The sequence below is a fragment of the Hypanus sabinus genome, chromosome 1 (assembly GCF_030144855.1).
Source record: "Hypanus sabinus isolate sHypSab1 chromosome 1, sHypSab1.hap1, whole genome shotgun sequence".
Taxonomy (NCBI): Eukaryota; Metazoa; Chordata; class Chondrichthyes; order Myliobatiformes; family Dasyatidae; genus Hypanus; species Hypanus sabinus.
Window position 1 is genome coordinate 107,289,259 of NC_082706.1, and position 26,525 is coordinate 107,315,783.

General features: G+C 40.1%; 1 protein-coding gene across 1 annotated transcript in view; it reads left to right on the forward strand.

Moving 5' to 3' along the window:
- The window catches only part of dhx30 (DEAH (Asp-Glu-Ala-His) box helicase 30), an 80,488-nt gene that overhangs the window by 43,742 nt on the left and 10,221 nt on the right, over positions 1 to 26,525 (forward strand). The window contains exons 10-16 of the mRNA XM_059973857.1: positions 3,977 to 4,081; positions 8,622 to 8,797; positions 18,030 to 18,236; positions 18,629 to 18,710; positions 20,150 to 20,343; positions 21,404 to 21,563; positions 22,168 to 22,325. Of these exons, the coding sequence (XP_059829840.1) occupies positions 3,977 to 4,081; positions 8,622 to 8,797; positions 18,030 to 18,236; positions 18,629 to 18,710; positions 20,150 to 20,343; positions 21,404 to 21,563; positions 22,168 to 22,325 (1,082 nt within the window). The remainder of the gene's footprint in view (positions 1 to 3,976; positions 4,082 to 8,621; positions 8,798 to 18,029; positions 18,237 to 18,628; positions 18,711 to 20,149; positions 20,344 to 21,403; positions 21,564 to 22,167; positions 22,326 to 26,525) is intronic.

Here is a 26,525-nt window from a genome sequence, read left to right on the forward strand (position 1 = left end):
CAGCCTTTTGGGGACTCAGCTGCACCACACCACTGCCTACCACCCACAGTCGAATGGGCTAGTGGAGCGTTTCCACCGTCACCTGAAGTCGGCCCTCATGGCCCGCCTGCGAGGAGCCAACTGGGCGGACGAGCTTCCCTGGGTCCTTCTCGGCATCCGCACAGCGCCCAAGGACGACCTGCACGCCTCGTCGGCCGAGTTGGTATACGGCGCGCCCCTGGCCGTCCCCGGGGAGTTCCTACCAGCCCCGAGGGGGCAAGAGGAAGAACCCGCTGCAGTCCTGGGCAGACTTCGCGAGAAGCTCGGTAACCTGGCCCCCATACCCACTTCACAGCATGGGCGGCACCCGACCTGTGTACCCAAAGACCTACGGAACTGTAAGTTTGTGTTTGTACGAAGGGGCGGGCATCGGCCACCGCTGCAGCGGCCATACGAGGGGCCGTTTACGGTGCTCCGGAACAACGGGTCCACGTTCGTGCTGGACGTTGGGGGGAAGGAGGAGGTTTTCACGGTGGACCGCCTCAAGCCGGCCCATGTGGACCTGGCGCAACCGGCCGAGTTTCCGGCGCCTCGGCGCAGAGGCCGACCTCCCAAGCAGGTTCTGGCCCAGGCTGTGGACATTGGGGGGTGTATCGCCGGTTCTGGGGGGGGGTTATGTAGCGCCTCATTTCCTAGCGTATCCGAACCGACTCACAATTAGATAGCCTATGGGGGTTTGCGAGCACAGAGCTTTGGAGCCTCTTCGCCATGGGGGGCCGGTTGACAGAGGCTTAAAAGTGAGGCTGAAGTTTTCGAATAAAGTTTTTCCTTCGACTGCAGTTACCGACTCCGTGTCGTAATTTTAGCTCTGCTTGTAGCACACCGCTACAGGCTCTCCTGTGATAACCATTTCCTGGTAAGAGTCTTTTTACCAGCCACCAACAGTATATTCATTAAATATTTATCTCTCTTCAACCATTCTTGAGGTATATATCCAAAATATATGGTCTTACCTTCTAAGGGTATTTCACTTTTAAAAACGTCTTGTAGGGCATTTTATGTATCCCACTCCAATAGTCTTTGATAATGGGGCAATTCCAGAAAATATGATAATGGTTTACATTTTGATTTCCACAATTTCTCCAGCAAACGGAGTTTAACTATCATAATGGGATTTCTGAGAGGGTGTAATAAAATATCTTATCAAGTTTTTCCATCCGAACTTCCCCCATTTCTGTGAACTGGTACACTTCCATTGCTACCTCCATATTGTTGTCCATTCTTCCTCAGATATAATTATCCCTCCTTCCTTCCCCCATTTTGTTTTACCGTATGAAGCCCAATGTGTTTTAAGATTTGACAAACCCTTATACACACTTAAAATGATTCTACTACCATTATCTGAATCATATGTTTTCCTAAATAGCTCTATCAAGCATGTACTTGCCTTAGTTACATTTTTAACCCTCCTATTAACATATTGTCGCATCTGCAAATACCGATAAAAGTCTTGATTTTCTATTGTTTCCCTTTAAGCATTTCAAAACTGAACAGTGTTCCTTCTTTTATTATATTGCAAAGAACTGTTATTACTTTAGTTGTCCATTCCTTAAATCTAGCATCCAGTTTATTTGGCGTAAAATCTGAGTCATATGCACACCATTTAAGAATTGCAATACCTCTCTCTAGTTTATATTCTTTTATAGTTTTCCATATTTTAAGAGTCCATTTCACCCATGGGTTATCAATAGTATTTATATAACTTTGTAAGTTGTTATCAGCCAAAATTGCCTGTATGGGGATGGGAAGTATCCTCTCCTCAATATTTTTCCATTGAGGGTCATATGATGGGTTGCACCAACATATCACAGCTCTCAACTGTGCTGCGAAATAATAATCTCTAAGAGAAGGTAGGCCCCATTCCCCCCCCCCCCCTTTTCCTTGGCTAATTGCAAAGTTTTGAGACGAACTCTAGGCCTTTTACCTTGCCATATATATCTTGATAACATTTTGTTCCATTCATTGAATTGATTTTGGTTAATTTCTTTTGGTAGGGTCTGAAAGAGATATAATAGTCTGGGCAATATATTCATTTTAATGGATTCAATCCTTGAACTGAGACTAAAAAAAGGAATTAGGTTTCATCTTGTTATATCTTCCTTAATTATTTTTTGTCTATATATAGCCTGATAATTACATTCTGATAATTTTGCCAGATCTTTTGGCATAATGATGCCCAAATATTTGAAAGACTCTGTGTGCCATGCCCAGGGATATCTACTTTCAATTTCTCTTGGTGGGCTATAGTTATATGAGAGTAATTGGGTTTTATCTATGTTGATCTTGTTTCCTGATAATTGACTATATTGTTCAAATGATTGCATCAATTTAAGTAAAGAGTATGTTGGTTGCCCTAGATAGATCAAAATGTCATCCGCGTAATAGGCCAGTTTATGCTCTGACCCTTTAATAGTAATTCCCCTGATATCTTCATTTTGTCTGATGTATTGAGCTAATGGTTCCAGATATAATGCGATGAGTAGCGGTGATCATGCACAACCCTGTCTCGTGCCCCTTTCTAGAGTAAAACGATTTGATAAATATCCATTGATTTTAATCCTAGCAGTATGGTTGTCATATAGTGCCGGTATAGTTTTAATAATTGTGTCTTGGAAACCAAATCTATGTAAAACTCTATAAAGAAAATTCCAATTAACTGAATCAAATGCCTTTTCAGCATCCACACTTATCACTATTGCTTCGATTTTATTTTGTATATGATCCATAATGTGAAGTGCCCTTCATATATTGTCTTGTGTTTAGCGTTGTTGTATAAAACCTGTCTGATCGTTAGGTATCAGGGTGGGTAGAAACTATTCTAATTGGCCATGATGGAGGTAAATAATCTATAATCTACATTAAGAGCAGTTATTGGTCTAAATGACCCACATTCCATTTTACCCTTGCCTTCTTTCGGTTTAGCTGAGATTATCGCCTCCTCCTCTGCACTCTTTCTATAGTTACCACATCCTTCCTGTAGTGAGGTGACCAGAGCTGACCACAGTACTCCAAGTGGGGTCTGACCATGGTCCTATATAGCTGTAACAGTTAATCAAGAGATGATAGATATCTGGAGAGAGCAGTGTTAGATTGAACTACAATCATCCTGGTGTAAGATCAAGTTCCTGATAAATGGAGAATGCTCAAAATAATTTAGCACCAATGATTTCCAAACCTTTCCACTGCTAGATTTTTCCATAACTTATTCCTCATTCTATTGTGGTCTAATTGCTTTCTATCATTATCAATTCCATTTGCAGTACACCATGGAATGACTAGAAAAATGAAGTGAAATGATGACACATCCTGCCTTTTTTCTGTCTCCCCCTCCCTCTCTTTGTCTCTCTCCCTCTCTCGTTAACAACTTGTAGCAGAATCTAAACTGAATCTGAAATGAGCAGTTGGCTGAATTGTCTTTTTAGTCCAATTGTAAAAAGCAAAATTGCATCAAATTTGCAATGACTCTTCCAGTTAATCAGTTGGATCGTCACCCACCCCACCCCATCCCACTGTCATCTTGTTTGTCAGATCCCACTCCAATTTCTATAAATTCCTTATACAGAACCATTTTCAAGTTTGGTATGAGGTTCTCTGTAGTCCTGTCTGCATTGACACTTAATATATTTGACAAGTGTGTGAACTATTCATACCAAGCTTACGTACACTGCAAAGGGGCTCTATCATGCAATATTACACATTGGGCTGCATCCTGAGAAAGATTTATGCTACAAATTACTGTTAATTGGAGTGAGAGAAATTTATTTAATATCAAGAGTATTGTGCTCATGCTGTCAAAGAAACACGACTTGAGTATAGGACAGAAATGGCTTTTATCCTTGATGGAGAGGAGGCAATTGATCAAAGAGGAGAAGATAGAGTATTGATGGAAACAAGACTTTAAATTAGCTTTTAACTAACTTGTGTGTTTTTATTTTAGGGGGAATTTTGTGTTTCTTGCCAGGCTGGCAGGAGATCAGAGGGGTCCAACAGCGACTTGAAGAACATCTTTCCACCAGAAAAGAAAACTGCATCATTTTACCTGGTGAGTGTTTTCACAAACTAAGAATATATCTGGAAGGCATGTGAATGTCCCATGGTTTACTTCAATTAATTAGTTAACATGTTATTTTTGGATTTGGTTAATCCCCATGATATGAACCACAGCACCACCAGTGATGGAAGGAGTGAATATCACAGTTTTACTCATTAAATGTGATATAAGCAAGCATTTGCAGTAATCAGGGTAATGTCTGCGCCACACGACCTAATTGTGACAAAATAGCATACCCTCTGTTCCTGAATGATGTTTGTTAAAAGGTGAATGCAGTGATGGACTATACAATTAAATGAACTGCCAGCATTTTGTGAGCAGCCTCAGAAGAAGAATGATGGCTTTTGCGAAATAGTGAAGGATGGGTGGCGTTCATGAATCTGTTCTCCTGCATGGAGAACCAGGCCACACTTTTCCTTTGTAAAACCAAATGAGTATGTCAGATTTGTGTATTAAAACTTCATATGTAGTGGAGCAAGTTAAATTTGTTTCTTCTTAATCAGTAATAATGCAGGTGTGATTTTGGATGTTTCAACATGAATTTGTTTTGTGTTGTCACTTACGTGGGCAATCTCTCACACATGGAAATGTAGAAAAGTACAACTCTGGAACAGACATTTCAGTCTACCATGTTTACACTGTCACGTACACACAACCCTGTAGAAGTATCAGCAACAACAGAACACACCTGGAGTCTGGGTTTGCTGTTAACAAAACACTACTTTATTAGTAACTATGTCATATAGTAACTTAAACCAGGTAAATCAAGTTAACAGTGTTATGCATATATAGGTGTAAATATATAGATCCACAAACTACTTCAAGTTTAGGTGGTAAGTGATTCAGTCTTACGGTAAGAAAAGTTAATTTCAAATGCGCAGGTTAATTAATGTGAGATGTTTGTAATCCAAAGACAAATGTTGTGAGAAGGCAATTACGTCGATATTCCACAGATTCCATGACAGCAATACAAAATAACAATAGCTGTAGGTTTTATCTCCGAAGTTGTTCCACTCCACACATGAAATATCACTGACAGTGATCTTCAACAAATATCCTTTCAGCACAAGTGGTACCACACCTGAACTCAGCTATGGGTCATCCCAAAGTGGTGACCACAGGATACTCAAACAGAATCCACGTATGGATTATCACCAACAGTAGTTTATCACAAAGGGGACCATTTTCAAGGGAACCCAGGCAATGGTCGACACACCAGTTCATTCTGTAAGGTTACCCCAATCTCACACAACGTGATAGCCACTTATCCAGTTCCACGACATACAAAATAACTCCAACAGTGATTTGCCACAGGGGTGCCTTTCTTCAGTGAACTATCACACCCAGACAAAGGGTAAACACACACGTGATAATCACAAAGGTTTTCCCCTCACCAGAGAACCCACCCCTGTGGATTAACTAAGTGACAGTCACACTTTCATATTCGGATGGAAACAAACTCATCCTCATGGGCTACTTAGAGAGTCCAAACTCTCTGTGATCTCTTTGTTACTCTGTTTCAAACCTTCCTCTCCTCGCTTCTCTGCAAAACTTATTCTAGTTGCAGAAAACTTGTGAGAGTCATTTATCGATCCTCTGGATCAATCTCAACTCACCCCTTTTGGGCTCCTGAAAGTTTAAACCAGCGACCGACTCACTGGTGACTTCCATTAACCGAATCCATCTTGATTCTAACTGTGTGTATCTGTGACTGTCCTTGTATATTCAAAACAAGCAACAGACGAGTATAAACATTCATTGTCTATCAAATACTCCATCTCTCTTGCCCTCTCTCCCCCTCAAAGTGTCCAAAGTCAGTTTCATTCTCCTGACGTTTTAAAGTGACAGTCCACAGAAAAAATGAACCCTAAGGGTACATAACAACAACAACCAAATTAGACTGCTTTCATCTGCTTGACATGGTCCATAATCCTCTATTCCCTGCCTGTTCACTTAACTGCCTAAATACCTCTAAATGCTGTTATTATATCTGCTTCTACCACCTCTCTTAGCAGTATCTTCCATTCTCTGTATGGAGAAAAGAAAATCCTAATTTTACAAATTTACTTTACATTTGCCCATCTTGTTGTAAACCTGTGTCGTCTAGTATTTTACAGTTCCACCCCAGAAGAAAACACCGCCATAAACCCTATTTATCCCTCTCATCAACTTGTACACCTCTATCAAGTCACCTCTCATCCTCCGTCACTCCAAGGAGAAAAGGCCAAGTTTACTCAACCTATTCTCATAAGGCATGCTCCCCAATCCAGGCAACATCCTTGTAAATCTCCTCTGCACTCTCTCTCTAGTATCCACATCCTTCCTGTAATGAGGTGACCAGAACTGAACACAGTACTCCAAGTGGGGTCTGTTACAAGAATCACCCCTTGTAATAATGATCAGTGAGGCACAGAGAATCTGTATTTACCGACAAGTAAATTCTATTATTTCAACTAAAAAGCACGTGGGTTCACACTGTTATCTACCTGTGCACACCCTACTAGAATCCCTGACCTCCATGAAAAGCCAATGAAGAGAAGAGGTATTTCCGGGGAAAGGAATCTATGTTGGCCAAGCATTGCTAATGGTCCAGGTCTCCATGTGTCCATGGGGTCCTCCTTATCTGCGATAGTTGGTTTCTGGCTTGTCATTGTACAAAGCTACAATCAACATTGTTTCATGGTTCTGTCCACCCCAGCCTTGTGTGTTTGTGTCTTTCAATTCTGACTGGTCCAAACTAGTTAAATAAGGCAACACGGACAGAATCTAACGAGATTGCAGATCGCTTCTTTGGTAGGTCTGGCATTTTACATAATAAGTAGTTACTGCTCCGAGAATGGCGTCAGATTTAGCAGGTCATTACCTGAAGATCCTCGTGTCCACTTTCAATTGTCTGATTAGATTGCTCCAGAGCAAGGATCAGTTCAGAGTCCACGCCCTTTACATAACAAATGGCTGCTTATTTGAGAATGGTCTCAGGTCTAGCAGGTCATTTCCTGAAGCATCTTCTGTCCACATTCAGTTGCTCTGATTAGATTATTCCAGAGCAAGAATCAGTTCAGGACCCACAAAATGGGGAGAAAGAAAGACAACTAGTTTGTCTGCTTCCCCTGTTCTTGATTAGACTGTAGTTTTTATTGGTTGACGGGTCTAACTAAGGTCTTATATAGCTTTAACATCACCTCACAGTTCTTGAACTCAATCCCATGGTTGATGAAGGCCATCACACCATATACCTTAACAAACCTGTCAACCTGCACAGCAGCTTTGAATGTCTTATGGAGATGGACTCCAAGATCTCACTGATCCTCCACACTGCTAAGAGTCTTACCATTAATATTATATTCTGTCTTCAAATTTGACCTACCAAAATGAACCATTTTACACTTACCTGGGTTGAACTCCATCTGCCACTTCTCAGCCCAGTTCTGCATCCTATCGAGGTTCTGCTGTAACCACTGACAACCCTCCACACTATCCACAACACCCCCAACTTTTGTGTCATCAGCAAACTTACTAACCCATCCCTCCACTTCCTTATCCAGGTCATTTATAAAAATCACAAAGAGGGGTCCCAGAGCAGAACCCTACAGAACATTACTGGTCACCGTTCTCCATGCAGAATATAAACCATCTACAACCATGCTTTGCCTTCTGTAGTTAGGCCAATTCTGGATCCATAAAGCAAGGTCTCCTTGGATACCATGCCTCATTACTTTCTGAATAAGCTTTTTGAGTTCTAACTCTTCAAACAGGTTGTCTCTCAGCCTCTAACACTTCATGAAGACAATCCAAATTTTTTCAACAATTCTTTCGAGCTAATACACGTCTATCTAGGCAACATCCTAGTTAGCCTCCACATGCTTACTATAGTGATCTGAACCATACACAACAGTCCAAATGCAGCCTAACCAATGTTATATGCACCTGCAACAGGACTTTCTTACATTTAAGGCAAGCATGCTACACACCTCCTTTTCCATTCTGTCTGCACGTGTTGCCACTTTTAGTCATGATCTTTCCATTATTGTCCTAAGGGTCCTGCCACTTACCCACCCAAGATGCAATACTCTGCACTTATCCAGATTAAACTCCATCTGCCATTTCTGGGCCCAAATTTCCATCTGATTTATATCCTGCTGTGTCCTTTGACAACCTTCATTGCTATCCGTAACTCCTGGTGTTTGCCACTCTTATCCGACTTATTTGCACTTGTCTTTATGCTGGAGTTTTAGGCTTTGGAGCGTAATTTTGTACAGAACTAAACTGCTTATTTGGATTCAGTTTATCCGAAGTATTCTTGATTTGAATCATTTTACCACATTCCCCATGGACCTTCCAAAAAAAGAAAAGCTAAGATTGTTGGCCTTTTTCCTTTACTGTGGTTTACTCAGTGATAGTGTGCAAATACACAACTGACTTTTTATTTACATAACACCAGCACATTAGAGAACCATTATACCCAGAGCACTTTAAGATGTTTTCAAGAAAAAGGCTCTGTCGCTTGAATACTTGTCATTTCTTCTCACAGTTCATTCCAACATTCCTGTAATGGATCAGCAAGAGATTTTCCAGCAACCACTGCCAATGATGAGGAAAATAGTGTTGGCAACAAACATTGCAGAAACCTCAATAACTATTGATGATATTGTACATGTCATTGACACAGGGTGTCACAAAGAGCAACGCTATGATTTGAGGACAAAGGTAACCTTATTAATGCCTATTTTTCTTATTTAATTATGTAGTAGATTCTTAATTGAATTATTTTTCACTATAGTTATTACTTCAAAGTAAATCAGTTTGATTGCTTAGTGAGAACCAATTACTGCAATGGAGGTGATTTCTCAAAAGTTGAATTAAGATAGCGTGAATGATCTTCCTTATCCATTACATTTTTAGGGAAGGGGGTTTGGGTGATGGTAGCTGCTTGCTTTTTCCCTATAGTTTTATGGAGTAAACTACTAGTAGAGTTGCCAGTCCACCTTCCTGTGAGTTTTGTTAACAGACCTGGCTCTTCTCATCTTAAGTTTTGCAGAAACAGCATTATTAGAGTTACTTAATCAAAATGAATTGCTTAAACCTTAATTTTGAATTAGCTTGCTGACAATACCTGAATCGAACAACAGAGGGCACTTGAAAACTAGGTCAAGCTATTGGTAGACTGTATGATTCGGGGGGATTGGGAAATCCTCGGAATACATCACAGAAATAGTAAAAAAAAGCTCTTGTTTTTGTAATCTTAAATTCCATCTCAGATATGGAATATGATACAGTCTTCAAGACTTTGCAGGGTGATGTGAGGGGAAATAAGGAAAAAGGAGAGGATCTACACATACATCATGGAATGTCAAAGCCCTTTAGACCCTGCTAAGTAATTTAAAATGCAAATGCTATGTAGGGAATGATGTAAGCCAAATATTTGACTGATGAATCTTGACTGGTGAACACTAGCTGCAACACCTAGGCCTCAATACCTCCTTGCACAACTGGATCCTCGATTTTTTTTTTGACTTGCAGACCCCAGTCATTTTGGATTGGCAACACCACCTCCATCACAATCACCGTCGGAATAGGTGCATTCCAAGGCTGTGTGCCTAGCCCCCTGATCTACCTGCTTTACAATTACTGTGAGGTGAAGCACAGCTCCAGTGCTATTGCTGATACCACTGTCAATGGCCAAATCAAAGGTGGTGTCGAATCAGCATATAGAAAGGAGATTGAAAATCCAGTAGAGTGGTGTCATAACAATGCCTCACTAAACGTCAGCAAGTGCAAGGAGCTGTTACTGACCACAGGAGAAGAAATCCAGAGGTCTGTGAGCGGGTCCTCATTGGAGAATCAAAGGTGAAGAGGGTCAGCCACTTTAAATTCCTTGTGTGATAATTACAGAGGATCCAGCATACAAATGCCATCACAATGAAAGCATGACAGCACCTCTGCTTTCTTAGAAGCTTGTGAAGATTCCACATGTCATCTAAAACACAGACAAACTTCTACAGATTTGTGGTGGAGCGTATATTGACTGATTGCAGCACAACCTGGTTATGGAAACACCAATGCCCCTGAATGGAAAAGCCTATAAAAAATTAGTGGATACAACCCAGTCCATCACAGGTAAAGCCCTCTCCATCATTGACCACATCTACAATTGCATGAAAAAGTTTGTGAACCCTTTGCAACTACCTGGTTTTCTGCATTAGTTACTCATAAAATGTGATCTGATCTTCATCTAAGTCACAATGATACACAAACACTATCTGCCTAAACTAGTAACACACAATTATATTTCACTGAGTGCACCATTTAAACAGTCACAGTGTAGATTCAAAAAAGTATGTGAACCTCTGGGGTAATGCCTTCTACAACAGGTATTTGGAGTCAAGTGTTCCAATCAATGAAATGAGATTGGAGGTGTGGGTTGTAGAGGTGCCCTGCCATATAAAAAGACACACAAAGGCAGGTTACTACAGAGACTGCTCTTCTCAAGAAAGGTCTGTTTACGTGCACCATGCCTCAATCAAAACAACTTTCTGAGGACCTTAGAAGAAGAATTGTAGAGATGCATGAAGCTGGAAAAGGCTACAAAAGCATTTCTAAAGACCTGAGTGTTTATCAATTCATAGCAAGAGAAATTGTTTACAAATGGAAGAAATTCAGTACTGTTGCTACTCTCCCTTGCAAAGTTCATACCAGGAGGACAATGTGCAATGCTGAAGGAGGTGAAAAACAACCCAAGGGTAACAACAAAAGACCTGCAGAAATCTCTAGAACTTGCTAAAGTCTCTGTTCATCAGTCCACTATAATAATAACACTGAACAAGAATGGTGTTCATGGAAGGACACCATGGAGGAAACCACTGTTTTCCAGAAGCAAACATTGCTGCACATCTCAAATTTGCAGAAGACCACCTGGATGTTCCACAATGCTTCTGGGACAATGTTCTGTGGACAGATGAGACAAAAGTTAAACTTTTTGGCAGAAATGCTATGTTTGGAGGAAAAAGGGCATTGCACACCAACACCAAAACCTCATCCCAACTGTGAAGCATGGTGGAAGGAGCATCCTGGTTTGGGGCTGTTTTGTTGCCTCAGGGACTGGACAGTTTGCAATTGTTGAGGGAACAATAAATTCAAAATTGTATCAAGAATTGTACAGTAAAATATCAGGTAGTGGTCCATCACCTGAAGCTTAATAGAAGTTGGATGATGCAACATGACAATGATTTGAAACACAAGAGTAAAACAGCAGAATGCTTTAAAAAGAGGAAAATTTGTGTTTCGGAATGGCCAAGTCAGGAGTCCAGATCTTAACCTAATTGAGGTGCTGTGGCATGACCTGAAAGGACTGTTCATGCAAGGTATCCCAGAAATATTGATGAACTGAAACAACTTTGTATTGAGGAATTGCCTAAAATTCCTCCTTGTCATTGTGCAAGTCTGATCAGCAGCTACAGGAAATGTTTGGTGGGGAAATGTTAAATTCACTGTTCTGTGGGTGAAGAAAATTCATTATCTCTAAACACCCCTATTCTCAAAATGTTGGTCCTAGTTCTAGACCCTGCAGTCAAGGAGAACAGCTTCCCTGCATCTTGCTTATTAAGGTTTATTGAAGTTAGTAAATACAAAGGTTCACATACTTCTTCCAGTCTGGATTGTGAATGATTATAAACAAGTGTTCAAAAAAGACATGAAAAGTACAATTGTTTGTGTGTTATTAGTTTAGGCAGATTGTGTTTGTCTATTATTGTGACTTAAATGAAGATCAGACGGCATTTTATGAGTGATTAATACAGAAAACCAGGTAACTGCAAAAGATTCGCAAACCTTTTCTTGCAACTGTACATGGAGTGCTGTTGCAGGAAAGCGGCATCCATCATCAGGGAACTCCACCACATAGGCCATGCTGTCTTCTTGCTGCTGCCAACAGTAAGGAGGTACAGGAGTCTCAGGTCCTACACCACCAGGTTCAGGAACCGTTACTACCCCTCAACTACCAAACTCTTGAACTGGAGGGGATAACCCTATGGACTTACTTTCAAGGACCCTTCATCTCATGTTTTCAATATTTATTGCTTATTTATTCATTTGTTTGTATTTACTATGAATGCCCACAGTAAAATTAATCTCAGCATTGTATATGGTGACATATTTGTATATTGATAATACATTTACTTTGAAGTTTCAACTTAAGAACAGAAGTGATTCTTGGAGGTTTGAGTATAATTTTTTTTTAAAGTGTAACAAATAATTTTATGACCTAAGAAATTAAAGCTGGAGTAAACCTATGATCCCTTAACACACAAAATGCTGGAGGAACTCAGCAGGTCAGGTAGCATCCATGGAAATGAACAAACAGTCGACGTTTTGGGCCAGAGAGCTTCTTCAGGAGTCCTTACCTGGCAGAATTTTTTTCTTATCAATCATGGAACTTGTGACTGATCTATCTCAGCGCTGTTCCCATATCTCTTGATTTCCAGAAGTCTATTGATCCCTATTTTGAATGAACTGAACTTCCACAATCATTCAAGATCAAAAATTCCAAATAATTCACCACCCTGTGGGTGAAGACAATTCATCTCATTTCTAAACACCATTACTCTCAAGATGTTGCTCCTAGTTTAAGACTCTGCAATCAAGGAGAACAGCTTCTCTGCATCTTGCTTATTGTGATCCTAAAGAATTTATAAACTTTGACCTAATTTCCACTAATTCTTATGAATTCAAGAGAATACAGCCCAAATATACTTGATTTTTCCTCACTGGAAAATCGCCATATCTGAAACTATTTTAATGAATACTCATTGCACTCCCTCTATGGCAAGCAGACCAAAACTGTTCCATGTACAATCTGATCAAGGCACCATATGTTTGCATTAAGATTTCCTACCATATAAAGAAAAATACAGGAAAGAAAACAGGCCCCTTACTCAACCAGTCCATGCCAAACCAGAAGAACGAGGAAATTAGATCAAAGTTAAAGGGTTAAAGTACTAACCTATTCAGTCTTTCCTTATAACTCAGGCCCTCCAGTCCCAGCAACATCCTTGTAAATTTTCTCTGCTCTCTTTCAACTTTATTTAAATCTTTCTTGTAGGTAGGTGAGCAAAACCGCACACAATACTCCAAATTAGGCGTCACCAATGTCTTTTACAACTTCATAACATAGAAAACCTACAACACAATACAGGCCCTTCGGCCCACAAAGTAGTGCTGAACATGTCCCCAGCTTAGAAATTACTAGGGTTACTCAACAGACCTCTATTTTTCTAAGTTCATGTACCTATCCAAAAGTCTCTTAAAAGATCCTATCATATCCGCCTCCACCACCATTACTGGCAGCCCATTCCACAGTGGAGGGATGGGTTAGTAAGTTTGCTGATTTCACAAAGGTTAGGGATGTTGTGGATAGTATGGAGGGCTGTCAGAGGATACAGCAGACATTGTATCCTGACACGCACTCACAACTCACTCTCTGCGTAAAAAAACTTACCCCTGACATCTCCTCTGTACCAACTCCCCAGTACCTTAAACCTGTGCCTTCTTGTGGCAGCCATTTCAGCCCTGGGAAAAAGCCTCTGACTATACACACGATCAATGCCTCTCATCATCTTATATACCTCTATCAGGTCACCTCTCATCCTCCATCAGTCCAAGGAGAAAAGGCCAAGTTCACTCAACCTATTCTCATAAGGCATGTTCCCCAATCCAGGCAACATCCTTGTAAATCTCCTCTGCACCCTTTCTATAGTTTCCACATCCTTCCTGTAGTGAGGCGACCAGAACTGAGCACAGTACTCCAGGTGGGGTCTGACCAGGGTCCTATATAGCTGCAACATTACCTCTCAGCTCCTAAATTCAATTCCATGATCGATGAAGGCCAAAACACCGTATGCCTTCTTAACCACAGAGTCAACCTGTGTAGCAGCTTTGAGTTTCCTATGGACTCGGATCCCAAGATCCCTCTGATCCTTCACACTGCCAAGAGTCTTACAATGAATACTATATTCTGCCATCATATTTGACCTACCAAAATGAACCACTTCACACTTATCTGGGCTGAACTCCTGCTACTTCTCAGCCCAGTTTTGCATCCTATCAATGTCCTGCTGTATCCTCTGATAGCCCTCCTCACTATCCACAACACACCCAACTTTTGTGTCATCAGTAAACTTACTAACCCATCCCTCCACTTCCTCATCCAGGTCATTTATAAAACTCATGAACAGTAAGGATCCCAGAACAGATCCCTGAGGCATATCACTGGTCATTGGCCTCCATGCAGAATAGACCTGTCTACCACCACTCTTTGCCTTCTGTGGGTAAGCCCGTTCTCAATCCACAAAGCAATATCCCCTTGGATCCCATGTTTCCTTACTTTCTCAATAAGCCCTTGCTTGGGGTACCTTATCAAATGCCTTGCTGAAATCCATATACACTACATCTACTGCTCTTCCTTCATCAACGTGTTTAGTCACATTCTCAAAAAATTCAATCAGGCTCGTAAGACACAACCTGCCCTTGACAAAGCCATGCTGTTTGTGACATCCCATCTCTGTACTCAGTGTTTTGATGTATGAAGGCCAATGTGCCAAAAGCTTTCTTTAAGATCTTGTCTACCTGTGACACCACTTTCAATGGATTATAGACCTATATTCCCAGATCCCCTTGTTCTACAGAACTCCTCAGTGCCTATTGTTCACTGTGTAAAACCTACCCTGGTTGGTCGTACCGACCAACACCTCACACTTGTCTGCATTAAATTCCATCTACTGTTTTTCCAGCTAGTCCAGATCCCACTTTGATCTCTGATAGTGTTCCTCACTCTCCACTACACCCCCCAATCCTGTCATCTGTAAATTTGCTGATCCAGTTAACCACACTATCATTCAGATCATTGGTATAGATTACAAACAACAATGCATCCAGCGCCGATCCCTGTGTCACAAGCCTCCAGTCAGAGAAGCAACCACCTGCTAACTTCTCTGGCTTTTCCCACAAAGCCACCTAACCTTGAATGCCAATCGACTGGGCCAACCTCCCATGAAGAACCTTGTCAAAGGCTTTGGCTAAGTCCATGTTGACAGCATCAATTGCCTTGCCCTCATCATCTTTCCTGGTAATTTCCTTGAAAAACTCTATAAGAATGGTTAGACGTGACCTACTATGCACATGGTCAAGCTGACTATCCCTAATCAGTCCATGTCTATCCAAATGCACATATATCCAGTCGCTTAGAATATTTTCCAATAACTTTCTCACTACTGGTGTCAGGCTATCAGCCTATAATTTCCTGATATATTTTTAGAGCCTTTCTTAAGCAGTGGAGCAACATTTACTGTCCTCCAATCCATTGGTAACTCACCTGTCACTAAGGATGATTTAAGTATCTCTGCTAGAGCCCCTGCAAGTTTTGCACTTTCCTCTCACAGGGTTTAAGGGAACAACTTGTCAGGCCATAGGGATTTATCTGCCCTAATTTGCCTCAAGGCAGCAGCCACCTCCTCTGTAATATTTACAGGGTCCATGGAGTCAATGCTGCTTTGTCCCACTTCTGTAGACACTTGTGTCCATCTCCTGAGTAAATTCAGATGCAAAGAATCCATTTAGGATCTCCCCTCCCCCCATCTCTCTGGCTCCACGCATGGATTACCATTCTGGTCTTCCAGAGGATCAATTTTGTCACTTGCAATCCTTTTCCTCTTACCATATCTGTAGAATCCTTTAGGATTCTCCTTCATCTTGACTGCTTGGGCAACCTAAATCATTTATCCCTATTGATTTAAGTGTTCTCTTGCATTTCTTTCTTTCTTTTCTTTTTCAATTTTTTTATTGAGTTTCATATATACATATAAAAAAACATAACATAATAATGAGTAAATTATGAATACAATAGACTTGAAATCACGTTGATAATAAGATAACAGTATCCTATTAAACATCAGCAGAAAAAAAAATACCTTAATCAATCAAGTCCATATAATTATATATGAAAAAAAACAAAAATAACCATTAAAAGAGAAAAAAAAATTTGAAAATATGTGAAAAATAATATATATTAAGAAAAATAAAACACTAAACTAAACTAACATGGGCAATAATAACAGTTTACAAGTATATGATAGAGTCAACAAACTCCGGAACTCCATACCTGAACATGAATAAGCAGAAAGAAGGTCTGGAAAAGGCCAAATTAATTCATATGAAAATGTCGAATAAACGGTCTCCCAAGTTTCTTCAAATTTAATTGATGAGTCAAAAATAGTGCTTCTAATTTTTTCCAGGCTCAGATAAGAAATAGTTTGAGAAAGCCACTGAAACGTGGTAGGAGGATTTACTTCTTTCCAATTTTGTAATATAGACCTTCTGGCCATTAATGTTACAAAAGCAATCATTCGTCTGATTGAAGGGGAAAACTGATTATCATCTTCATTTGGTATGCCAAAAATTGCAGTAATAAAATGAGGTTGTAAATCTATATTCCAAATTGAGGAAATAGTAGTAAATATGTCCTTCCAGTAATTATGTAAAGTGGGACATGACCAAAACATATGGGTCAATGAGGCCACTTCTGAATGACATCTGTCACATTTAGGGTTAATATGAGAATAGAATCGAGCAAGCTTATCTTTAGACATATGAGCTCTATGTACAATTTTAAATTGTATTAAAGCATGTTTAGCACATTTCTTATACTCCACAGTACCTCATTTGTCCTTACCTGCCTATATCTGCTGTACACCTGTTTAATTCTTAACCGGGACTTCAATATCTCCTGAAAATCAAAGTTCCCTAAACCTGTTATCTATACCTTTTATTCTGACAGGCACATACGAGGTTTGTACTCTCAAATTTTCACATTTGAAGTCCTCCCACTTACCAAGTACACCTGTGCCAGAAAACAGCCTGCCCCACCCTCACTTACCAGATCCTTTCTGATGCCATCAAAATTGGCCTTTCTCAACTTAGCATCTCAACCTGCAGACCAAACCTATCGTTTTCCATATTTAATTTGAAACGATTGGCATTATGATCACCAGATGCAGTGTTCCCTTACACAAACCTGTCGCCTGCCCTGTCCCATTCCCTAATAGTAGATCCAGTATCACACACTCTTTCACTGGGACTTCTACGTAATGATTAAGGAAACCTTTCTGAATACATTTGACTAACTCTATCCCATCTAGTCCTTTTACAATATACCCTCTTAATAGCTTGCAAAGCATTGTGTGTTATCTCTTCAGTTCAAGGTAGAATATCAATGAGGTTCTTAAGAGGAAAGATTTTTTTTAAAGAATTGTTGGTCTACAGTGACTTTTGTATACCTAGGACCCTTTGAACATGTATGTTACTTAATGATTCAACATTTAACAATAACTGTTGCCTGCTCCAAAGTGGATAACCTCCCATTTTTCCAGTGTTGCATTACATCTGCTTTGTTATCGTCCATTTAACTTGAAGCTTCTCTACATCTTTCTGCACGTGCATAATTCCATCCAGTTTAGTAGCATAAGTAAACATAATTACTTATTGTTTTCTACTACTTATACAGGCTTTGGTGTGCTCTTGATGCATGGTCTTGAGGTCTACCTGATTATTTCTTCCTTTGATAGATCTTGGAATAGAGAGTTTGTTTTGGAAGTCTGGTGTTGGACATAAGAGCAATGTGTCCTACTCTGTGGCCAATCATTCAAAATGAGAAATACGGGAATGTTGACCTGGTATATTCCCAGTGAAGTTGAAGGATTTTGCAGAGACAGCATCCACTTTAGCAAGAATGAATAAAAATAACAACTGAGGCCCGAGTCTGTATTTGATAGTTGCCTTGTGATGAGGATAGTGGAAATTGCTCTGAAGCAGTATGTTGAATCCAGTTTTAACAGGCTAGTGTGCAATACCAGTGGAGGATATTTCTATCTCTCTCTCCCCTCTGTTACAGGTTTCATGTCTGAACACTGTTTGGATTTCCAAGTCGAATGTGAAGCAGCGACGTGGTCGGGCAGGCCGCTGTCAGCCGGGTAACTCCTACCATTTGTTCAGCAGGGAGAGGTTGGAGAAAATGGATGACTTCCAGATCCCAGAAATCCTGCGCACACCTCTGGAGAACATTGTGGTCCAATCCAAGATCCATATTCCTGACATTACAGTGCGTGTTGATAATGTAGTGTTTGTCTAGCTGTCCCTCTTCTTTAATGGTGGGAAGCACATAAATAGTTCTGAAGCCAAAACTACAGATTTAAGGATTTTATAAAGGATATGGAAAAATAATGAGCAGTGACATGATTTGTTGATGAGAAAGGTAATGTAACAGATTTGATGAAGACAGTTCTGTAGAAAGAGAGAGAGCCATTAACAATATAATTTAACGTAGGATATTGAAAAAGTATAATTTAACATTGGCCAATGGTTCGGTGGGAACAGAAATTGTGTATTTCAGATAGTTCAGTGACTCTCCAGGGCCTGGATTGCTAGCATTCACTAGTGCAGAGATCATTACCTTTAATGTCACTCCCGATACCTCTTCCCTTTATTTTTCAGGCTTCAGATTTTCTTTCAAAAGCAATGGATAGTCCAAACCCTAAGGCAGTGAATGAGGCTGTGCAAATATTACAGGAGATAGGTGAGTGTTGCTGATAAGTAAATTTTTTACTGAAGGAGGATGCTACAAAAGTTTTTGATAACATTTTGGAAGAAGTTGGGTAGGGAACCATTTACAGTGGGATTCAGTGCGTCAATTAGATTACTTAGTGAGCTGTTATAGATCAGGATGTTCCAAGTCTGGGATTCTTTTCTAAACTGGCTTCAGTGGTAAAGTAGATCAAACTCCCATTAATAGCCCTTTTTTCTTCCTGGATGTATACTGTATTTGTGTGTGCACATGAGTTTGCCCAGATGAGTGTTGGCTGTGATTTCTTTTTTAGCCTACAAAATTGCTGCTGGATGGACTCAGTGGATCAGGAAGCTTCTGTGCAGGCAAAGCAATATTCTATGTTTTGGATTAATATCCTGCATCACTAATCCTTTGACTCTACAGATGCTGCCTGACCTGCTGAGATTTTTGAGCACTTGTTTTTGTATTTGCAAAATATCCCAGTGCTGCAGTTTCCCGTGTCTACGTTGTAACCCAATCTTTGTAGCTATAGAGTCATTACCTATAGAGAATAAGTGCAAAATGATGCACATTTGCTGAAGCAACAGAATTCAGTGGTACTACAGTTAAATCTCAATGCCATTTGAATTGCCATTCTTGTAAAATCAGACATCAACCTGAAGTGCTGTTTCCAAGAATTAGAAACTCCATTGCCAACTCTTCGCAGTGAGTTGCTGCAATGTGGGACCTTATAAGCATCGGCAGGCCTGCAAAATAAAACGGGTCTTGAAGTCATGGCAACACACAAAAAGTGCTGGAGGAACTCAGCAGGCCAGGCAGCATCTGTGAAAACAAGTACAGTTGACACTTCAGGCTGAAACCCTTCGGCAGGACTGGAGAACAAAAAGCTGAGGAGTAGATTTGAAAGGTGGGGGGAGGGGAAGCCACCTGAAGTCATGGTCCCACATTGATGGCCTGCTGTCTCCTTTGCCTTGGTAACTACAGTTATCATGGGAGAACTCAGTTTGCAGTATGCTGCTTGCCTCCAGGTAAATTTTATACAAGATAAAATGTTTTTATTGAAATAATTTATAAATGCTGCGGTGATCCTGAACTAAACTAAATCAAAAGACTGATGTTCAGTCGTCAGTGTATAGTTTATTAATTGATCCCAGACTGGCTTCCTGCATTCTGTCATGGTGAAGATGAAAACATGGCTCTTCAGAAGGGACAGGTGCCAGTTGAGCACATGACTGGATATAAAGTTCTCTGTCAAGTCTCATGAGAATTGGCCACAATTGGGAAACCAGCTCTGGTTTCATGTTTGTTTCACGGAAGAGAGGAGAAAGCTTGGGATGGAATTTTTCTTCTGTTGCTAAAAATGCAAAAGCTCATCAGAACCCACACAGTTCTGAACTATCAAATAGATGTGAATTGAATTCTCTAAAGTATCTCCCCTTCCATTACAGGGGTGCTTGATGAAAATGAATCTCTTACCTTACTTGGTCAGCGTCTGGCCCACATCTCTACTGACCCACGCTTGGCAAAAGCCATCATCATGGCCTGCATATTCCGTTGTCTGTCCCCTGTTCTGATGGTTGTTGCTTGTCTGACTCGAGATCCCTTTGTGAACAGCTTGCTGAACAGGGCTGAGGTTATGAAGGTAGGGAGAGATATCAGGTTAATTGTGAATGATGTTTCTTAATTACCTTTGCTTTTCATGGTAGGAGCTGAGGTTGGATCTGAATCTTGTTCAGGGGAGTGGTTTGGGCTGTTGAAAGAGAACTGTTCCTTCAGGACTTGCTGTCCATTTCAATACACAATTTTGGGTGACTTTCGGCACAACCATCCTGTAATGCGATGATCAGAACTGTATGTTTAGATGTGACTAGCTTGCATTTGCACAGTTCTAACTTAACCTTCCTTCTCTCCTTCAGTGCCCTGGACAATAAAATATCTCACTTGCCATTTTAACCAATTTATCATGCTATTCTACAACATTCACAGATATATGGATGTGCAGTCCAAAGTTATTTTGTTCCTTTGTGTTTTGGACATCCGATCATTAATCATGTAATTCCTTGCCTTTGCTCTTCCTAAATACATTACCTCACAACACCAGACAGAATTTCATTGCCACTTTTGTACTCACCCGAGAAACTTACTGATGGTTTATGGCAGCCTCAGACTTTCTCCTTACTGTCAGCCGCACAGTGAGTTTTGGTTTTACCAACAGATTTGCACAGCATGGTCCCTGTATTTAAGTCCAAAAGCTGAGCACACTTCATGAGAAGCAAGCAGGGCAGCACTCTGGATAGGTTGCAAACAGCCTCAAAAGTAGAGAGGTTTTATAGCACAGTGGTGAGCTGCTATATGCTGTACTGCAGCTCCTTATTTAACGGAAGATACTAATGTTTGAAGTAATTCAGATAAACTTTACCAGACTATGCTTGGAATGGTCTGGTTGTTTTACAGAGTACTGCATTTCAAATTACTGTAACTTCCATAAAAAGAATTCTACTTACTCAACACTATTTTTAAACTAAATTTTATGAAATCCTCCCATGGAAGTAAACAGTATCTCCTTATTGACCTTATAAATACCTCTCATGTTAAAATGCTGTTAATGTTTTCCTAAATCTCCTCTGCTTTGAAAAGAACAATCCTAGATTTTCCAATCCACCTAGATCCTGTGTGAACTCCGGTTTTGATTTGTCCTTCAGGCTAAAGCATGTCTAAGTGGGGAGAGCCAAAGTGATCACATGGTGTTTATTAAAGCCATTGAAGGCTGGAAGAAAGTATTGCAAGAACGGGATGCAGATTCCAGAAAAGAATATCTGGAAGAGAATATGCTGTATGCTCCCAGTCTCCGGTTCATTCACGGTAGGTTGGGTGATTGGAAGAACAAGCTTAGCAATAGAGCAATCAAGACTGCTGGACTGCAGACTTCAGCTGACTACTTACAAACCTTTTTTATCTGCTCTTTTGGGAAATTTCAGAAGTTCCCTCGTCCTGACTGTGATTAAAGACAGTTTATTATTGTAGGAAATATTATAACATTTCCTGTAATAAACTTCGTTTCAAGTCACAGCTGGCATATATTCATCAGTTTCAATTTGTGAGATCTTCCAAACTTGCTGTGTCTGCTGGTCAGCGTTTATTTGAAGCACTGTGTTTAGTTGTATTTCACCAGAAAAGAGCTTCTGTTGACTGGTAGCCAAGAGAAATAATGACAGCAATTGGATAGGATTGATGTGGAATGTATGACATTTGAGGCAAAGTATTGAAACTTGATAAAGAGTGTGTTGAAAAAGCTGGACCAAATGGCTGATTGTCCTATCTTTGGAATACGTATGATACAGTTTTTATTTTCATTGTAGTTTCAGTTGCTGTCACTTTTGGTCATTGTACAATGTTTTATTCTATAAATAGTATTTTATTTTTCTCTTATTTGTGTTGACTAACAGTTTGCATTCTTTTTGTCCAGGATTGATTCTACAATTCTCTGAAAACGTTTACAATGCTTTCCTAGTGTCTGATCCATCGGTCTGCACGCGTTCCTCCTCCTTGTGTAACCAGTACAGTAGGGAGGAAGAGCTAATTAAGGGGGTGCTGTTGGCTGGTCTGTACCCAAACGTCATACAGGTGACAAATAAGCTCTTCGGGTTTAACTGATCTTGATGTTCTTATATAATTAATTGCATTAATTAAATATCATAGTTCCTTTAGGAAATAAATGCTCATATGGGGGGGAGGCAACAGTTTGGGTGACTAAAATCCATACATATGGGTTTTATGGAACACTTACAAGAAAGGGTGAAGTTTGAGGAGACAGTTCTCAGTCCTACCTGAAAAACTGAAAGCCTTTTCAAAAGTGGGAATGGATTTTCAGAATGTAGGACTAGAGGCTGAAGGAGATTAGGGAGAAGTGGGATGAAGCAATGAATGGATTTGTGATTCAAGAATTTATAATCAGATGGGGTGTGAGTCAGCAAGGGTTTAATAATGGTGTGAGTGAGCAGGACAGATACAACAAACTTTTGGAATGTAGCTAAGTTCAAAAGTAAATTTATTATCAAAATACATATGTCACCATATACAGTACAACCCTGAGATATGTTTTATGGATGATTGCAATAAATACAAGAAACACAAGAGAATCAGTGAAAGACCTCACCCAACAGGAGAGACAAACAACCATTGTGCAAAAGACAAAACGAGAGAAAAAGTTCATAATCTATAAATATTGCAAACATGAGATGAAGAGTCCTTGCATGTGAGTCAATAGGTTTAGGAACAGTTCAGTGATGAAGCAAGTGAGGTTGAGTGAAGATAACTCCTTTGGTTCAAGAGCTTGATGTTTGAAGGATAACAACGGTTCCTGAAACTGGTGGTGAGGCCATTGCACCTTCTTCCTGATGGCAACAGCAAGAAGAGAGAATGTCCTGGGTGATGGGGGTCACTGATTATGGATGCTGCTTTCCTGTGACAGCATTTCATGTTGATTTGCTCAGTGGTGGAGAGGGCTTTATCATGATAGACTGGGCAGTATCTACTACCTTTTGTAGGTTTTTACTTTCAAGGGTATTGGTGTTTCCAATAGATCCTAAGTCTGATCCGTCATTTCATCATGGCTGAACCTGGATCCCACTCAAACTCATACACCTGCCTTCTTCCCATATCCTTTGATAGATTCCTGATTGGCCACAATATCAACTTCCACTTTAAATATACCCATGCACTTGTCCTCCACTGCAGTCTGTGGCAGAACATTCCACAGATTTCACTACTTTCTGGCTAAAAAAAAAAATGCTCCTTATGTCTGTTCTAAAAGGTCGCCCTTCAATGTTGAGACTGTTCTGGATACCCCCACCACAAGAAACATTCTGTCCACACATCCATCTTATCTAGACCTTCCAAAATTCAGTAGGTTTTTATGACATTTCTACCTCCCCCCCCCCCCCCCCACATTCTTCTAGATTCCCAGTCAGTGCAGGTCCAAAGCTGCCAAACAGTCCTCATATGTTAACCCCTTCATTCCCAGAATCATCCTCGTGAACCTCCTTTGGACTCTCTCCAATGACAACACATCTTTTTCTGAGATATGGGGCCCAAAACAGTTGACAAGACTCCAAGTGCGGCCTGACTAGTGTTTTATACAGCTTCAGTGCTATCTCCTTGCTTTTATATTCTATTCTCCTTGAGATAAATGCCAATATTGCATTTGCCTTCTTTACCACAGACTCAACCTGTAAATTAACCTTCTGGGAGTCTTGCGTGAGGACTCCTAAGTCCTCTGCACCTCTCCCCGTTTAGTTAATGGTCTGCACTATTGTACCTTTTACCAAAATGCATTATATATTTCCCAACACTGTATTCTATCTGCCACTCTTTTGCCTATTTTCCAATTTGTCTAGGTCCTGCTGCGATTGCATTGAATCCTCAGCATTACCTACCCCTCCATCTATCTTTGTATCGTACATAAACTTTGCCACAAAGCCATCGATTCCATGAAGGGATTAAATTATTGATAAGCAACATGAAAAGTAGTGGACCCAATACTGACCCGAGGAACACCACTAATCACTGGCAGCCAACCAGAAAAGGCCCCCTTTATTCCCACTCGCTGCCTCCTGCCTGTGAGCCATTCTTTTTTCCATGCCAGTATCTTTCCTGTAATACCATAGGATTGTCTTGTTAAGCAGCCTCGTGTGGCACCTTATCAAATGCCTTCTGAAAATCCAAGTAAATGATATCCATTGCTTCTGCTTAGTCAATCCTGCTTGTTACTTCCTCATACTCTTGACAGATTTGACAGGCAAGGTTTCCCTTAACAGAAACTATGACAACTTTGACTTATTGTATCATTAGTCTCCAAGTATCCTGAATCCTTAATAATAGACTCCCAACAATTTCCCAACCATTGAAAGTAGGCTATCTGGTCTATAATTTCCTTTCTTTTGCCTTTCTTCCTCTAAAAGGGAGGTGTTTGCAATTTTCCAGTCCTCCAGGACCATGCCAGAATCAAGTGATTCCTGAAAGATCATGACCAATGCATCTGTTTTCTCTTCAGCAACCTCTGTCAGGACTCTGGGATGTAGTCTGTCTGGTCCAGGTGATTTATCCACTTTAAGACCTTTGAGTTTGCCTAGCACTTTTCCTTTTGTAATAGCAATGGCACTCACTCCTGCTCCCTGACACTCAAGGACATCTGGCACACTGTCAGTGAAGACTGAAGCAAAGTACTCATTAAACTCATCTGCCATTTTTTTGTCCCCCATTACTAACTCACCAGCATCATTTTCCAGAGGTCCAATACCTCCCTTTTACTTTTTATGTAACTGAAAACATTTTTTAGTATCATGCTTTTTATTATTGGCTGGTTTACCCTCATATTTCATCTTTTCCTTTATAGCTTTTTTAGTTACCATTGGTTGGAGTTTAAAATCTTTCCAATCATCCAACTTCCCACTTTTGCTACCTTATATGCCCTTTCCTCAGCTTTTGTGCAGTCCTTCATGAAGGAAGTATAAATGGTTCACGAGTAGATTAGACACGAGAAGGGATGTGATTGGTTCAGCTAATGGAGAGGATGTGCCATTTGGAACTCTGTGGGTTGTGAACCATCAGGTCTTGGTAAGTTAAGGGTAGTGTCTGGCAAAGTGCAGAGTTTATAGATGGGGTTAAATCACAAATTCCTGTGCCGAGAAATACGAAATATACCGCTCAAATGATTACATGTCTGGCTGCTTGCTGAACCCTGTTGTTATTTTAGTAAACAAAGTTACCAACATCTTTGAAAATCTACTTAAGCTCCTCTTGAAAATGCCAAGGACAGGATCTGTTGGGGGAAATCCTGTACATTTATTATTGTGAAGATAATGCATCAGAAACTATAAAGTATAATCCTATCAACCTTTGTTTAATAATCACCAAGACCCTTGTCTGTAATGAATCACCTTCATTCTTCTTTGAGGTAGTAGTGGACAGTAGAATGATCAGAGTAAGAGGTAACACAACATAAATTTCTGCTACTTCCCAAGTGAAGTTGGAGTATGGATCAAGGAGGTAAATTCTGTATAGAGTTGCCCTGGCTGTGGAAAAGGAAATTTTTTCACTGATCCCTTTCCAATTATATTGGATTGAGCTCAGATTCATGCTTGAATGTGATCCCTGATTTGAGATGAAAACTTTAGTGAATTTAGGCATATATCATGTGAAAGCAGAATTAGCATTATGATATCAAGGGTAAATACTGGGAACAGGTTGCATAGACCGTTGGTATCCCTTGAACTTCTAACATTGAGGAGTGGCCCTAATGAAGTATTTGAAATAATTTAGCTGTTTCCTCTGGTAGGATAACTGAGAATGCAAACAGTTAAAATTAGATGTCATTTACAAGTGAAATTTATAAATATGGAAGAAATCAGAAATTTTCTCCAAACATGCTGAGTCAGTTGAGATTCTCAAGATTAGCTTAATAAGTTTTTGATAGATGGGGCTCTTATGGGATATAAAACAAAGACTTAACATCAGAAGAGGTACAGATTCTATTCAATTCTTTCTCTGATGATTTTTAAAAAAGCTGCAGATGCTGGAAATCTGAACCTAAAAATAGAAAACGCTGGAAATATTTGGCAGGCAGGTCAGACCGCATCGTAACGTTGGGTCTCCAATCTGAAATGTTGGCCCTATGTCCCATTGATTGGACCTCATTAGCATTTTCTTTCTTTCTTTTCAAATCTTTTTATTATTATTATCCAAAATAACAAGAGTACATCGAAGTAGGTAACACTTATAAAGTCTCAAAGGAAAAAAAAAACAATGTTTTAAAGATTGAAAAAT